The 16,807-nt window shown below is 44.7% G+C and overlaps 1 protein-coding gene across 2 annotated transcripts in view; it reads left to right on the top strand.

Moving 5' to 3' along the window:
- The first annotated feature begins 953 nt into the window (after positions 1-953).
- The window catches only part of UTRN (utrophin), a 507,084-nt gene continuing 491,230 nt past the window's right edge, over positions 954-16,807 (top strand). Inside the window, exons 1-2 of one of the 2 annotated variants that reach the window (XM_058667660.1) lie at positions 954-1,060; positions 6,749-6,920. In XM_058667660.1, coding sequence (XP_058523643.1) covers positions 6,842-6,920 — 79 coding nt within the window. In that variant the 5' untranslated portion in view covers positions 954-1,060; positions 6,749-6,841. Of the gene's footprint in view, positions 1,061-1,539; positions 1,754-6,748; positions 6,921-16,807 lie in introns of those variants that run through there. The other variant, XM_058667612.1, reaches the window with a different exon arrangement.

Raw genomic sequence — 16,807 nt, 5'->3', positions numbered from 1 at the left:
GCCATTCTAGCTGCAGGCTCGCGGCACCAACAGTTAGCTCCCAGAGCTGAGCAGGGCGCGCCGCCCCAGGCCAGCCCGACTCGGAGCCGGGTCGCAGCGCGCGGGGAGGGCGCGCAGGGCTGGCGCTGATTGACCGGGCGCGCGGTCAGGTGACACGGGGCGCCTAGTTCCCGCAGCTGTGCCCGCGGTGGCCTCCAAGGAGGGTCCCGAGTCGCTCCCGGAGCCCACAGGGACTGGTCTCCAGGGAACAAAGTTGCTGGGCCGGAGACGAAGGGGCGAAGGGAGGAGGAGCAGGAGCGCCGGGGCGGCTGTGGCTGCTCGGGGGCCGGATCGCTGGGCCTCCTCTTCCTCCTCGGGAGAGCAAAGCCCTGGGTGCCGGAACGGGAGCCCCTTCCCAGGGGGCGGCGGCGGCACGCGGGCGCTCGGCCTTGCGCCCCACCCTCGCTCTGCTGCCTGCAGCGCTGCGCTCCAACAAAGGGGCAGGCCCGCGGCGGCCGCGAGGAGGAAAGGAGGCGGCGGCGGCGGCGGCGGAGGAGGAGGAGCCGCGGCAGCTGCTAGCCGCTCTCGAGCACAAAGTTGTGGAGTCCGCCTTTCCCCGGAGGAGCGGAGTAGGCAGCCCCGAGGGCCGCGGGCTTTCTCCCGCTGAGGGGACGAGAAGGAGCCTGTGGCGCCCCCAGCCGATTGGGGGAATTTCGGGGAGCGGTGCCCCCCGACCCCTCCCCAGGCTTTGGGTCGTTTCTGCAGACGGAAATCTTGAGAATTTGGCAAACTTGGTGCCTTCGCGCCTGCTCCAGGTTTGCTCTTGGACTGTTTTTGTTTTTGGCGGAACTACGGGGCAGGAAGATTGCACAAGCCCGGGGCGTTTCCAATTGGGTCTTCATTTTTTTTTTCGGTCTTTCGGATCTTGTCTGGTTCTTCAAGTTTTATTAAGGAAAAAAAAAAAAAAAAGATTGCACCCTCACCCTCACGTACAGCCCCGCAGTTGCTCCGACCCAAACACTCCCCGAGGAGACCAGGGCGGGCTGGGGACGCTGTGGCGGTGGCGGCCCCTGCGTGGCAGGTAAGCCCATGCATTATTGAAGCCTCAACTGGGTAAGGTGACCACAGCCCGCTAGGGAGCGGGGCAGGGAGGGGTGGGACTCTGGTGCGGCTCTTCCGGCCCGGATGGGCATCCCGAGCTGCTTCTCAAGTGTCAGGCCAAGGATGGAAACCAACTTGTGCCTGCACGCTCCTCACCGCCGCACTTCAGTTCCCCTGGGCGGTAGACAGAGGCTCCAAAAGTGTGGAGAGGAGGTCCTAAGACACCGTGCTGGTTCCCAACGACCCTGTCTCCTGGGACTGGGTGCGTGCCGCCACCTTGCTCCCCTCAAAGACTCTGTCGCGCCGGGGCGAGAGGCTCGCGCGTCTGTGTAGCGCGCGGTGCAGGGCTCTTGGCCAGTGATCTCCAAGAGGGGACGTGGCCTCCTAGGAGAGCCTGTCACAAACCCCGGCCAGGGGAAGGCGGGGCCCGGGCTGAGTCGGTCAGGAGAGGGTGGGAAGAGAGTGACTTGCCAGCGGCAGGGGACTCTTCCCCGCCGGGCGCTGGGCAGGAGCTGTGCTTGCCCTCTGGGGTGCTTACTGCTGCTGAGGGTGGGGTCCCGGAGCGTGTAGCCGCGGATTCCCAACTCCCCGCCAGTCGCCCGGGTGAGGCGGAGGGCCCCCGCGCGGTCGCCGCGCTTTCCGGACTCCTGGCATCGCTTGCCGCGCCGACAAGGTAATTCCTGCCCCTGTTTGGCTCAGGGTCTAGGTTCTGGTGACCCAGGGCCACTTACAAAGCCGACTAGGCAGTAGTTGTGGACTGAGCAACTTTGCGCTAAAGCCCTAGGTGGTGAAGGGGACATGTTCCAGGGTTGTTTCAAGTGGAGGAGAAAACGTGCCGACTTCGCGCTTACTTTGAACGTTAACCTGAAGAGACCGGGGCTCACTATCCGGGCAAGGTCTCCTAGCCTCGGCTCACCTGGGTCAAGGTGGCCTCGCCAGTTCACTTCCCCCTAGCGCGCTTGGAACCGTCGGTGCGTCGGTCACCGAGGCCAGAGCTCGGGGCGAGGTGGGGGTCCCCGGGTGGGGCCGGCGCTGCGGGCCTCCGGGCCCTGCGGTTGCACGGTATCCATTCCTTGGAAACTTGCACGGACTACGGGTGTGGGGTTGGGCCCTCGAGGCCTGGTGGCTGGTGGACGCAGCACGAAGATCTCACAGGGTCAGACAAGATCTGGAGGAATGCAAAGCGCGTGGGTCCCCCAGCTTAGGAGCTCGGAGCTGCGAGGGTCAGGGCTTAAGTGGAGCCATCCCCCGCCTCTCTTTCCTTACCAGCGTTTATGGGACCTGTGAGACAGCTCTTTAACGCTCATTTGGGTGGTTACCTGAAATTTATTGGCTCTGTAAACGGTATTAATCACAGTGGTATTAATCACAGTTGTATTAACCTGGAGCGCGGCCGAGAGTGAACAGCAGGTCTTGGCACTCGGTGGTGTCTGAGTGTGTTTGGCTGCCTTGGCGTCCCTTTCTACCCTCCCGCATCGCTGGGTTCCTAGTGAATGAAGTTTTGTCCAGGGACTCACCCGAATTTCCGTCGTGGTAGCTGATTGTTGAATCCTCACTCACAGAGGGATGTCGTGGCGTGTTTCATGTTGTTACATCAGGGAACCCTCGTATTAAAACGAGTGACAACACAGCTTTTACCTTGAAGGCCATTCCCTGTATTTTCACCTTAGGGGTATGGCCATGCTACTGCTGCTGATTCATAGGACAGCCAGGGATGTTTTGTGGTAACAGCTGGTGAATAGGTGGGGAGTTGAGTGTGGGGTTGGTTGCAGTGGAAAACATCTGGATTAACTATAGAACAGCATTTTGAGAGAATGGAAAGCTAGGGCAGTGATAATACTTAATTGCAATGGTCCATGGCTTACGGCTGCTACTAAAGACCATTCAGGTGTTCTCAGATTCTCACCTAGATCGGAATGCAAGGTGGCATTCCGTCCATTCCAAGGGTGTGGAAGTGAAGCATGACACTGGGACACAGTGTTAGTTGTGCAACTTCGATTCTGTCTTTCGACAAGCCGTTACAGGGCTAAGCAGGAGGCTTCTCTGCCTCTCCCCCAGGCCCCAGTCAAATTGAGTCTCCTGGCCATGGGCACGTTCGGGTGATGGGCAGTGGCTAGCCCTGCGTCTGTCACATCTGTTTTTCTCCTCCCTCCCCCACTCTTTTCGTGCTCCCTGCTGGTCTTCTCTGCCTTTGCAGAATGACAAAGAGCTTCACTGCCACGAAGAGGAAATTTGAAAAGTGAGCCTCATAGTAAAGTCAAACTTTATCATGAGGAAGTATTACTAGCCCTGTGCAAAAGAAATCAAGTTCTGTGTAAATAGTTTACCTTTCTTTTGTACACTGGACAGTCTTTTTCGAACAGCACTGGGTAGAGACCCTTGACCCAGAACATTTGTGGAGAACATTAGCAGTATCTCAAAGGGAGTATGTCTTCCAGGAAAGACATTTTTTTTTTCCTGAGCAAATCTGATTTTCCATAATCAAATTTGTATGCACTTTTTTTTTTCTGAACAAAGTTTTTGATGCTTGGATAGAATAAAATACCACTTAAGAGTTTAGCAAATCTTTTACAGTTTTGTACCTGCAGAAAATAATTTAATCACACAGGAATCCATAAATTCTTAGCAGTAGTAAAACCATATAAAATGTTTTTTACACTCTCATAAACTCTGGCAGATTGATGTATCCGCATATTCTTCGCTACCAGAGAGGAAATGGTTCTTGAAGCTTTAGCAAGGTTCTCTGTTTTCATCTGCCTCAGCTACTTTATTAAAAATGTTTTCTAATAACTTGGATCTTTTTATTATTAAGAATACACCCCTTTTCTGTCTTGATAAAAAACTGTTACATACTATGAATATTGTATCTGATAACATAATGCCATATGATATGTACTTGAATATATGATAAAGCATAATATGTAAAATATTGTGTTTTAGAATAGTAATGCTAGAGTGGATTCTTCTTTAAAAAACATTATTTAAAATGCAGAATGATGAGGGTGAGAGGGAGGGAAGAAAAGGGAGAGAGGAGAGAGAGAGACAGAGACTATTTATTGGTTTACTCACGAATGCGTGTTATGACCAGAGCTAGACCTTGTCAAAGCTGTGTCCTCCCAAATGGTGGCAGGGATGCAGACACCTGAGCCGTGGTCTGCTGCCTGTTAGTGTGCACATTATCAGGATGTTGGATTAGAAGCAGTGTGGTGACTTGAACCCAGGCACTCTGACATGGAGGGCAGGCATACCAAGTGACACGTTTGGCCATAGCAAATGGCCAACCTCTAGAATTCTTTTGAATGGTGTCTGGGCTCAGCAGAAATCATAGGATGTGTCTTCCAGATAAAATCTGTGTCAGTGGATGTAACATGTACATGTTTAGCTGTATAGCACTCACCCTGGCCATTCCTCAGTTTCTGATCTGTATTTCCAATTACTCCTTTGTTGTCTGCACTAAGAGTTCCAAGAGGCAACCCTATTCTAGCATATTCCAAGCATATTCATTGTTTCTTTTGCCAGCTAGTGTCTTCCAGGGTTCATGGCTCGGGGACTGACTCACCTGTCCCTTAATTGCCCACACCAAAATTGGGGAGTCATTTTTGTTTTTGTTTTTGTTTGTTTTTGTTTTTGTTTTAGTGTACCGGGCCTATAATATCCAGTCACTTCATACATCTTACTGGCTTTGTTTACTTGATGTCTACATGCCCACTTAGCCATTTATTTGTTATCCATCTGCCCTCATCCCTACACCATGTACCCACTCATTTCTTACGCATCTACCCTCGTCTGGGCAATAGCCATTTCCTGCATGTAATGTTATAATAGGAAAATCAACATAATAAAAAGCCAGATGCCATTTAATTAGTTTGCCCACTTACTTTACAACAGTTACTGCGTTTCCTTCTCTCTTTGTATGCTTACATGTATACATGTACATAGCAGCATGCATGCAGATTAAGATAGCTACAGGTAAATGTGGCTGCCCTGTTGGAAATGAAGTTGAAGATATCATCAGTCTGCATTGCTAAATATGTCATGGTATGTCTCCTACTACCAAAGATATTTTCCTTCACAATAGCAACCCAGTTAATGTTCAGGAAATTTAATGTTGTTAAAATAATATTGTCCAATGTGCAGTCTGAATTTAGGTATTTCAGATGATTCCCAATAAGTTTTAAAATTCTGAGGTCATCCCATTTGTTTAATCTATTTTACTGCATCAAGTTCCTCTTTTCCTGGGTAGTTTTTGTTTTCATAACATTGACAATTGTGAAGTAACGAGGCCATTTGTTCTATAAACTCCCCACAGCCTGGACTCATCTGCCCATGCTAAGCTTCACTATGGATATTTTGACAAAGTTGCTGTACAGAGGCTGTGGTACATTTTTGTTGTTTCACATAATAGCTTGTTATTGGTTATATGAAGTTTGATTACTGGATCAAAGACAGGAATTTCCCCCCAAACATGTTAAGGGACATATTTAAGATTACAGAAGAGTTGAAAGAGATTTTTATTTGGCATCCATGTTAACTGGTCTAGTTTCTTTCAGTGGCTTGTTGATAGATTCAGTCTTCACTGCTTCCCCATCTTCAGTTACAGCATCCTTTTATTTATTTATTTTTAAAGATTTATTCATTTTTTTATTACAGCCAGATATACAGAGAGGAGGAGAGACAGAGAGGAAGATCTTCTGTCCAATGATTCACTCCCCAAGTGAGCCGCAACGGGCCGGTGCCCGCCGATCCGATGCCGGGAACCTGGAACCTCTTCCGGGTCTCCCACGCGGGTGCAGTGTCCCAATGCATTGGGCCGTCCTCGACTGCTGTCCCAGGCCACAAGCAGGGAGCTGGATGGGAAGTGGAGCTGCCGGGACTAGAACCAGCACCCACATGGGATCCCGGGGCTTTCAAGGCGAGGACTTTAGCCGCTAGGCCACGCCGCCGGGCCCTACAGCATCCTTTTAGAAGTCCAATATGCTTGTGTTACTTTCCTGCTTTAAGCTATCTGGGGGGTCCTTATTGCTTTTGAAAGAAAGATTGAAAACCTTGCCTGGTCTCCAAGGTGCTGTTCCTAGTACCGTATAGCTGTTTCACCTAGTTCAACTGATACATGAAAGGGTTTCAATAAGTTCCTGGAAAATGGAGCTAAAAGATGGGTGAATTTTCTAGGAACTTTTTGAAATTGCCTTGCACTTGTTTCTGGGGTATCTTCTTTCCAACAAGTAGCTGACTTGTACCTTCGCCCTTTGAATCTGTCATTTCTGCCACTTCATACGGGGATACTTCTTTTTCCTCCTTACACACTTTCCTTTTTGGCTAATTAAATTCTTCTAATCTTGAAGGCTTGGCTCAACTATCATTGCTAATTGTTCAATGCAGTCAGACTTCTCTACTGTATGCAGTTTTTAATCTGTGCTCCTCCTTTCTTTGTAGCCCATCAGGATTATAATGAAGTAACTCATTATGTGATAGATTGCTCAGTGTCTATAGGCTTATCATAGCAGAGACCTTATCTGTTGTTGATATGTCCATGGCCAAGATCAGTGGCTTACACCTGCGAAGTGTTTGGGAAATACTGAAAGACTGCCATATGTAACTGTCTACAGTCATATACTAAATTATATACATTATGCACATTTTAAGTCCATGCTTTCCTTTTTGCTTTTAGGTTCTGATGTCAGGCTGGACTGTTACCAAAAGCTGGAAGTCTTAAAATAAAGGACTTGTTAAAGTCTTTGGATTATTCTGAAGCTCAACCAAGATGGCCAAATATGGAGAACAGGAAGCCAGGCCTGAAGATGCACAGAACGAATTCAGTGATATCATTAAGTCCAGATCTGGTAGGTGATGGAAACTCCAGAAAATTATGGATTTTTATGTAAAAACTCTGTAAAAGACGTTGGTTTCCTGGCTTATTTTTCTTTTTTTAGGTTTTTTTAAATATATATTTTTATTATATTATTTATGTATCTGAGGTGAAGGGGCCCTGACTTATTTTTCATTGTCCTTGTAAGCAAAGTTTTTTTCCTGTGAAACTCATTCTAAGAAATGGATCTTACTTTATAAAACGTCATGTTAACACCTCTGAGTGCCCTGACTTCACTTCTCAGCCCAATTTTGTCTTACTGCATGTTTGCTGCCATCGCTTGGGGTAACCACTGCTTGTGGCTGAATGCTGTTTGTTTAGAAGATTGCTTGATTGAGTGACAAAAATACAGCGATATACCTTCCTGCTAGTTTCTGGAAATTGAAGAGTCTGTGCTTCCAGTGGGAAGTTGCAGAGCTTCTGAAGGAAGGGTTCTTTCCTGACTTGCGTACCAGGACCTCATATCCTTAGCCCTATTCCTCCAGGTGGCCACAGCTCCTTTTGGTCCTATTGAAGCTTCCTATGAACATGGTACTGTTTTCATTGAGGTAGCCCAAATGGATGGTTTTAAGCAGACCACTTAAATTGGAGATGTCAGGATGCTACCAATTCTGCAGCAGCCTTCTTTATTTAGTTGAATGCTTTCTGATTCTGGCTGTACAAATGGATCAACAAGGGACATTTGTTTTTAAAGATTTATTTATTTTTACTTCAAAAGCAGATTTATAGAGGGAAGGAGATAGAAAGAGAGAGAGATCTTCAGTCTTCTGGTTTACTCTCCAAATGGCTTTATCTACCTGAGCTGAGCTGAATGGAAGCCAGGAGCTTCTTCCAGGTCTCTCACGTGGGTGCAGTGGTCATTGTCTGCTGCTTCCCCAGTGCACAAGCAGGTGGTTGGATCAAAAGTGGAACAGCCAGGACTAGAACTCCTGGTGTCCGTATGAGATGCTGACGCTGCAGGCGGAGGATTAGCCTGTGAACCAGCATCCTGGTTTTGTAGATTAGAAGTGTTCTTCCCTCCCTCCCCATTTTCCCACCTTCCCCTCTTATTCCCCAATTATTACAGTAGTAAAGTCCCTTTGTAGCAGCTGCAAGATTAACTTTCTACTACTTAAATATATCATGACATGTGAGGTATAGGTAACGGTAGAAAAAGTAGTATATGTTGTCACCAGTATATTTACATGTTTAAAAAGGGAGTCCTACTTTTATTCATATGTGTATATGCATAGTGCCATGTCGCTTAAGTAACTTTCAGACTGACTCTGAGATTATAAAAATGACATCCAGTGTCACTATAAAGCAGAACAACCCAAGGCCTGTTTTTGTCATATGGCCTATCTTATATATTATGTTAGGGGATTATTTGTTATTATTTTAACCTTCAGCAACGTGTACTGATTAAGGGAGCTAAATTAATTACGTTAGGCTATGCATTTGCCTTTGTGATACTGTTGTTGGTTGCCTTCCTGGGCCATAGGCAGGGTGCTCAATAGAAAGTGGGCAGCCAGAACTCACAGGATGCGCTCGCTGCAGGCTGAGGTGAAGCCTGTTACACCAGTGCTGCCTCTCAGCAGGTGGAATCTTACAGCTTTGTTAGTGTTGACCTCCACTATAGAAAAACCTTTGATGTTTATAAATTATATGTTAGCCATTCCCATAAAGATTAATTATACACAGCATTTAAATTAAAAAAGATACTGGGTTTAAACATGAGTGCAGTGCTTTCAAATAGTTCGTCAAGTTAAAATTATTTCAAAGAACTATTGCACATTGCCCTGGAATGATTTGGCAAAAATTATTGAATGTTTTTTAATAACTACATATCAATTGGCTAGAAGTTCTATTTATAGAGCTTTCTTCTAGGCACTACATAAAAAAATCTACATGCAAAAAGTTGGTCACAGTATTATTTGTAACAGGAAAATAGTGTAACACCAAAATGCAATATTGGGAACTGATTGGGTCACTATTCCCCAAAGTGTTTTGGAGAGATTACAAATTCTGGAATTGTTCATGGACAACTCAATAAAGTATATCCTGATTAGATAACCTTGGGATAGGGTAGTAAACCCATTCTGCTTATTACAATTATTATTATTATTATTTTTGGAGTACATTTGAACAGATCAGTAGAGTATCCCTATAGCTAATTAAATTAGGTATACCCATTAAGTCAAAGACTATTCATAAAATAGTAATACGTACATGTATGTATAATCAAAAAATAGTTTCTTATTATATTATTAAGGAAAAAATGTTGCATGAACCCATTTTTGTAAAAATAAATTTTAGGGTCCTGTGCGATGGTCTAATGGCTAAAGTCCTCGCCTTGCACACACTGGGATCCCATACAGGCACCAGTTCTAATCCCAGCAGCCCTGCTTCCCATTCAGCTCCCTGCTTGTGACCTGGGAAAGCAGTCGAGGACAGCCCAAAGCCTTGGGACCTGCACCCATGTGGGAGACCTGGAGAAAGCTCCTGGCTCCTGGCTTCAGATTGGTGTAGCTCCAGCTGTTGTGGCCACTTGGGGAGTGAATCTTTGGACGGAATATCTTCCTCTCTGTCTTGCCTGTTCTTTGTATATCTGACTTCGCAATAAAAACAAAATAAAAATATTTTAAAAAACTTAAAAAAAATTTAGTGGGTTACGGGCCCCTACGCTATAGCGTAGTGGTTAAAGTCCTCACCTTGAACACAGTGGGAATCCATATGGGCGCCGGTTCTAATCCTGGTGGCACTGCTTCCCATTCAGCTCCCTGCTTGTGGCCTGGGAAAGCAGTTGAGGACAGCCCAGAGCCTTGGGACCCTGCACCCATGTGGGAGACCCAGAAGAGCCCCAGGATCCTGGCTTTGGATTGGCTCAGCTCCAGCTGTTGCCGTCACTTGGGGAGTGAATCATCGGACAGAAGATCTTCCTCTCTGTCTCTCCTCCTCTCTGTATATCCAGCTTTCCAATAAAAATAAACAAATCTTTAAAAAAAATTTAGTGGGTTACACACTAGAATATTAAAAGTGGTCATCTTGGCGTGCTGTATTTATTATTTTTTGCTTTTTGAGTATATATATTTTCTAAAGGTCTTCAGTGGATTTGTATTGTTCTTATATTTTTTTAAAGCCTCTATATTTTTCTTAATGCTTGAGTGCCAAGTTTATGGCAATTTTTTCCTTGGTGGCATCGACTTCAAAAAACGTTGGTAATTTAGCTATTGCATAGTTGAGATATGAATCACGTTCTTTTGGCTGGATTGTGTTTCAAAAGTGAGCAGAGAAATTTCAAAGCACTAGTAAACCAGGCTGCTAGTCTAGTCTCAGTCTTGTATTCTGAAGTCAACGCTTTCCTTTTGTTTATTTGTTTGTTTCAATTCTTTTGTGGTAAATGCTTAGTATAGAGTGGCAGAGTTCTCACGGAACTCCAAAACTTACCCAATGCGAAGGAACAACGTGTATTTTTAAGATTCTCCTTGAGTAAGTACCCTGCTGAATGCGTTGCTTTTTATTTTGCAAAGAGGAATACCTTTTTTTATTTTTAAAACAGAAGAATTTTGATTCTAATCTTCTGTAATGTTTCGGGAGGATTCGGTTAGGGGAGAGTGAAGGCAGAGATGGGAGTGCCAGGGAAAGCACTTCATTTCTTGGTTGGTGAAGATTTTTCTCCTTCCTTCTCCTCAAATCCTGAAGTTTGGGCATTCTGCAAGTGTGGCGTAATAAAAAGTACTTGTTGTGTTATATTACCGAGGTTATTCATGTTACTCTCATTTGGCATTAATTTGCTGCATGCCATGTATGAAAGTTTTTAATCTCATTTGTAAAAGCCATTTTCACGGGCTCGGCAGCATGGCCTAGTGGCTAAGGTCCTCGCCTTGATCCCATATGGCTGCTGGTTCTAATCCCGGCAGCTCCACTTCCTCTCTATCTCTCCTCCTCTCAGTACATCTGACTTTGTAATAAAAATAAAATTAAAAAAAAAGCCATTTTCACATATTAAAAGAAACAGTTTCTCTTTGTAATGGCATAATTCTGTGGGTGTTCATTTACCTTGGGTCCAAGTAAACTTAAGAACTTGAAAGAGTTTGTTGTCTGATGATCAAGAAGTTGAAGTTGAGTAGAAGTAGAGCTTTTTCTGACTTAGAGGCTTATGTTTCAAGTTCATTATTGATAACTTATACGGACAGTCTTAGCTAGTAAGCTTCAGAAAGTTCAATGAGTTAGTAAATATTTAGGGATCATACATTAACATATTTTAAAGTGAAATCTATCACTAAGGGAATAAATTATTTGAAACTTGTGCAGGAACATCCCAAACATGAAGTACAGATAAACTGGTATAAGATGCAAATAAAATCACATAGCCTCATTGCTCTTCTCACTCAGTAACTAGTGTACTTTAAAATGGCTAACATAGCATAATCCATCCTTCTGCGTTATTCTCAGTGCTCTTGGGATGCGTTTCAGCCTAGTGTCCTTTAAAGGAGTGGAACTCAGGGCCAAGGATGTTGTGTCAACATGTGGAGTTTCTGACAATGTAAGGATTGGGCTCATGGACTCTGTGATGGGAAAGGACACAGATTAGTCAGGTAAACTTCACGTTGTTGCATGGTTCAGTTCTTTAAATGACCTTGGGCAAGAAGGCTGAGTGTATCAGTTCTCTCTCTCTCTCTCTCTCTCTTTTTTTTTTTTTTTTTTACCTTTTCTGTCCTTGTCTACACCGGGATGTAATTATGGAGGACGCGTTAGTGGTCTTGTGACGCAGTCACCCAGTCTCTAGAGCTGGGCTTTCCCTGATGATGGTGATGATGATAATTCTGGCATCTTACGTTTCTCAGGTACTTACCATGAGCAGTTATGAGTGTGATGTGAAGAGTTGAGTTTTCACAGCCACTATTTTCAGAAGTGTGAGCAGTACAGAAGGGATTTCGTGTGTTGGATTTCTCTCCATGTTCCCAAAAGCCCAGGTGTGCCTTCCTAAGACCTTTGCACATCTCTTTTCTCCCTGTCTTTGCCTGATTCCTTGTTGTCATTTAGGTCTAAGCTTGAATGTCACCTTCCCCGCTGACTTTGGAGAGCAGCTCTCCCAGTCACACTTGACTGCTCCACTGTATTTAAGCTCCCTGTATTGTTTTTATTACTATCTGCAACTTTTCTTGTTTTGTGCATTTGCTAATTTTCTTCCCACTGGAATTTCACTGCATAAGTGGGGACCAATACATTTCTGGCACTTAGCCCAGTTTCTGGCTCATAATAGGTGAGCAGTCGGTGTTTATTCAATGGCAAAAGCTCCGGAGTTTGAGAGAGCTGGGGTTAGAACATAGTTGCTCTGCTGCTGGGAACTCTGGGATTGACCTCTGCCTAGTGCCCAAACTTCTAACGTACAAAGCAGGTTATTGAGCTGTACCTGCGTGGTTCTTTATTGTGTGTCTGACTCTGTTCCTTGCAAATTGTTGCATTGTATTTGATGGATTTATACGCTCCTTGATGTCTTCGTTCACAGTTAAAAGGTGGGGACCTTGGCCTGCAGGGCAGAACTCCTGCAGATCCCTGGCTGGCAGCAGAGCCCAGGGAGGGAGAGTAGGCTGTATGGGAGAGCTGTTGCCTTTGCGCCTGTCCTGTCTTCCTTGTTTTTTTTTTTTTTTTTTTTTTTTCTCTGACTTCAGTCTCTGTCATTCTCTGTTGAAAGTCAGCAAAGGGGAAAATGCCAGAGGACAGACAGTCCTTTGGGTGGAAGATAGAGAAATTGATAATTTGTTTCTGATGTGAATTCCCTTTTCCTTTTCCTCTGACTGCTGCTCAAGGCTTTTAACTGGCTGGAGAAAAAAGGTAGTGGATTTCAGATGCACTGACATTTGGCACCATTTAATTCCTGGTCTGATGCCCAGATAGGTATCTGCGGTATTGAAAGAGTTGGTTGAGGTGTGTGGGGGAGGGAAGAAGAGAGAGGCTAGGGAAACAAAAATAAAACAAACTATTTATTATGCAGTAATATATCTAGTTACATTTACAGTGAACCTGAAAATATGCTATGTTTGTCACAAAGTTAACTTGCTTAACAAGATTCAATTTTATCCAAATTATGAGGACAATTACTTTATTTGTTAGTCCTTCAGAAGCTGCTTTTTTTTTTCTTCTTCTTAAGGAAAGACAGTGGTTGCTTTCTACCGAGGGAGGAATAGGTATCCTACTTTCTTTTATAGTCATTAGAGAAATATCTGTGGGGGTATTTTTCTAAACTGGGTAAGGGACCATGAAAAATAGTTTCTTATTTTTTTTCCAAAGCTTTTCTTGGCTGGAATACCTGTACATTGAAGGGAAGTCTTTGAGCAGGTTTGTTTTTTTCCAGGAGCCCTGGGGATTTGTGGTGATGGACAGTAGGACTGATGGAAATTCAAGTTTAGTGGAGGAGAGCAGCTATTCTTGCTATGTGTGTAAAAATACTCTCCATGTCATCCCCTCATTATGCTGAGGCAGTGCTACCAGGAGAAAGTTTTCTGTAGTAATTGAATTCTCATGACCTGTTACTATGGCTGTGAAAGATTTATAGGAGATCCATTCATGACTGGAAAATGTGAATTGCTCAAAATGAGCCTAAGCAAAGGAAGCGCATTAATGATATAGACAGAATGGAAAACTCAATTTTATTGAACCTTATGTGAACCCAGAAGTTTGGACTAGATGCTGGTATGATGGTTTTCTGGGAACCAGGGAGCCTGCTGGACCATTTAGGCAGTTGTAAATATTAGTTAAAATGTAATCTAATCACACACACACACAAAAGGACTCCTCTGGTTTCAAGGCAGTATTGGCTAGATGTGTTTTTTTCCCACCTTAGCATATGTGTGTTGGCAGACGTTTTCACTGTTTTTTTTTTTTTTCTCTTTTTGAATGCCTTCACTGTTCAATAATATTGACATTCAATTCGATATCACAATGTGAGGCAACATGAGCTCCTGATAGGTGTTTACTCCATGACTGTGGACTCGGAAATGGAAAGCAGATCTGAGTGGTTTTGTTTTTACTTCTGCTTTCTCTGGATTTCCACATGGGAAGTGGGCAGGAAGGTGAACTTGCTGGCTTCTCTCTGATCAGGTGGTGTTCACCCTTGGGTCATCGGGCAGTGCAACACTTGAGGTTCATTTATGTCATAGGGCTGCCCTACCAGAGCTTGTTCTCTTGGCCTTGTTAATAAGGGGATTTAGTTGTGCATTTGACAGCAAACAAGATCTTGGTTTAGGGAATTACCAGTTCTGTGTATCAGAATCCTTGGAGCTTGGCCACACATAAAGCACAGGAATAACACCTCATTGGTGAATATTTTCAAATGAGCTTTCTTGGGGTTAATGGCCAGCTGCAATTATTATTTATGTCCAGTTCAGTATGTCAGCATTTAATTATGTAACACAATCTCTTCAAAGAGCTGAAATGACACTTCTGTGGTAGAAGAGAAATCTAATACAAGTATCATTTTGTGTGATACCATTTGGAAATGAACACATCTACTTTAGCTTTGAAAGTATTATTGGCTTAAATATTCTCTAGTTCCAGGTATACAACATTTATATGAGAAATATTGTGTAGATCCTATTTTGAGGTTGGTACTAATTGATTGGTTTCTTGACCCTTAAGGACCATGTGTGAAGTGCAATATCTAACATTAAGTCAATAATTATATAGATCATGCATATGCTCTCATTTTGACACATAATTCTGGGCTTGTCATACATGGAGCTCCTAACTCACAGTTGTTTATCAGAATCCTCCTTCCAGATGTTGATTCAGTGGTTTTAACAAGCTCAGTGAGCTCTTCTTGTTGATCCTGATGGTTTATGTACAACAGAGGTGGGTTTAAGAGTTTTGGAATTGAAGTGAAAGTGGTCTTTTTTTTTCAGAGGAGTAAGAAAAGCTATTGTCAGATGTTTATTTCTACTTATATACATTTCTTTTGACCAATTTAAAAGGATAAAGGGTTTTATAATTTTGGATATTTTTTCTTTTGCTGTCTGTATTGATGAGTTTGGTAAACTGAGTGAAAATCAACCCGCAGTCAGGAGAGGGATGAAATTTACTGCATGTCTTAGTGTGGCTCATTGAACCAAAGATCAAACCAAATAGTTAGCCTCACGTGCCTTTGTCATTGCACTCTTTGTTTATTGCTTCAGTGTATTTAACCTCTTCTGCTGCTGCGGACCCGACTTTACAATCTTACCGCTCTCCTTAGATAACTATGTAAGGTGGGAGTGTTCTGAATGACTCATTGTGCAAACCTATTACATAATATTCTAAGATGGGATTTTCTTTTTTTTCCCATTTTTAAATTTTATTTTTGACAATCTTTACATAGTTAATTAGGGTAAAAATGTTTAAGGGCTATAGGAAAGTGGGTAAGACTATTATTTCCATATTGTTTCCTTCTTGTATCTGAGGTAAATGGGGGATATTGAGGGAGAAGCCCCACCCAGTTTCCCACCCACCCCAGGTCCCGGATGTAGGGCATGCTCTGAGATACTTGCTCAAGTGGTTTTGATAGTTCATCAGCTATGAATTGCTGCCAGTCTTGCCACTCCAAACACGATGAGGTCATTGAAGAATCCACTGATTGACATAGTCCATCATAGAGTCTCCATTTGCTTGGTATCTCACTGCCAACATATAGCTGAGGTGGTTGATTGACTTGTTCTTTCTTCTGTCTTTTTTGGTTAGGGTTCTGAGTCCAGCAGTTCAATTGGGGAGATCCCCAAAGAAACTTTGTCTGAGGTGTTCCCAGACCTGATTCTTGTATGTACTAGCAAGTACTGGGCCCGGCACATTCCATCACCACGATCAGCTCGTGGTTGCAATTGCTGGGTTGGTTCTGTTTTCAGCCCCAACTTCCACTGGAACCAATGGGTGTTGCAGTCCAGCCTGGTTCTGCCCAGCGCATACTCAGCCCTCACATAAACCAGTGGGAGCTGCAGCCTAGTCGGAGCAACCGCCTAGTCGGAGCAACCCACAATAACCCCACCAGGCACGACCCTACCCTGGTTTGCCAGTATGTGTAGCAGACTATGCCAGTCTGTCCCACATCCCAGTTGGCTCTCATACATGTTGATGGGTATTGAAGCTTAGATCCATCTAACCAGCTCAACAATCAAGCCCTCATGGGTGTTGTTGAGTGCCTCTCTGTCTAGCCACCCCAGGCCCTGTCCTAGTTTTTGTGCCCTCCCGTGATAGTGGTAACCCAAGAGGGAGGAGCCCACTATTTCCCTCCCAGGTGTCTCTCACTCCTGGATTATGCACTCTCCAGGTGGTTCTGTGGTTTGACTTGACAGATTTAGCTCCCAGTGCCAGCTTCTGCCAGCTGATGCTGCGGCTAAGCCCAAACAACCCTCATCCACCCTAATTTTGTTTGCACCAGTAGGATCAATCAGCCCAGCCTGGCTTTTCCCTGATCTAGTCCACATGAGGCCCACAGGTGTTGTAGCCCTGCTTAGTCTGGTCTGCCCTCATCCCAGCTCATACTGTGCAGTGAGAGTAGCTGTCCAGCAAGGGAACCTCCCCATAGTCCCCCTGCCGGCCCCGCCCCCTCCCTTCCTGGTTCTCATGTGTGCTGGATGGGCGCTGCAGTCACATCCAGTACAAGCAACCTCACCTTGGCATTCTGTATTGTGCACTGGTTTTTGTTGTGACCGAACCTGGCCTGACCCACACTCTGCTCTGGTGTTCAGATTTGCCAGTGGATGACGTAAACTGATTCAGCCTGGTCTGCCCCCAATCCATGACTAATGTATGCCCGTGGGAAACTTTCCATGGCCTACTGTGGGCTGTTAACATTCATGCTTCTTGCGCTTACCCGCAGGGTCTGTTTCCTTCCAGAGGAGTTGCACAGGC

This window comes from Ochotona princeps, chromosome 1 (assembly GCF_030435755.1).
Source record: "Ochotona princeps isolate mOchPri1 chromosome 1, mOchPri1.hap1, whole genome shotgun sequence".
NCBI lineage: Eukaryota > Metazoa > Chordata > Mammalia > Lagomorpha > Ochotonidae > Ochotona > Ochotona princeps.
Note: the sequence above shows the minus strand (reverse complement) of the source record. Positions and strands in the feature narration are given on the sequence as shown.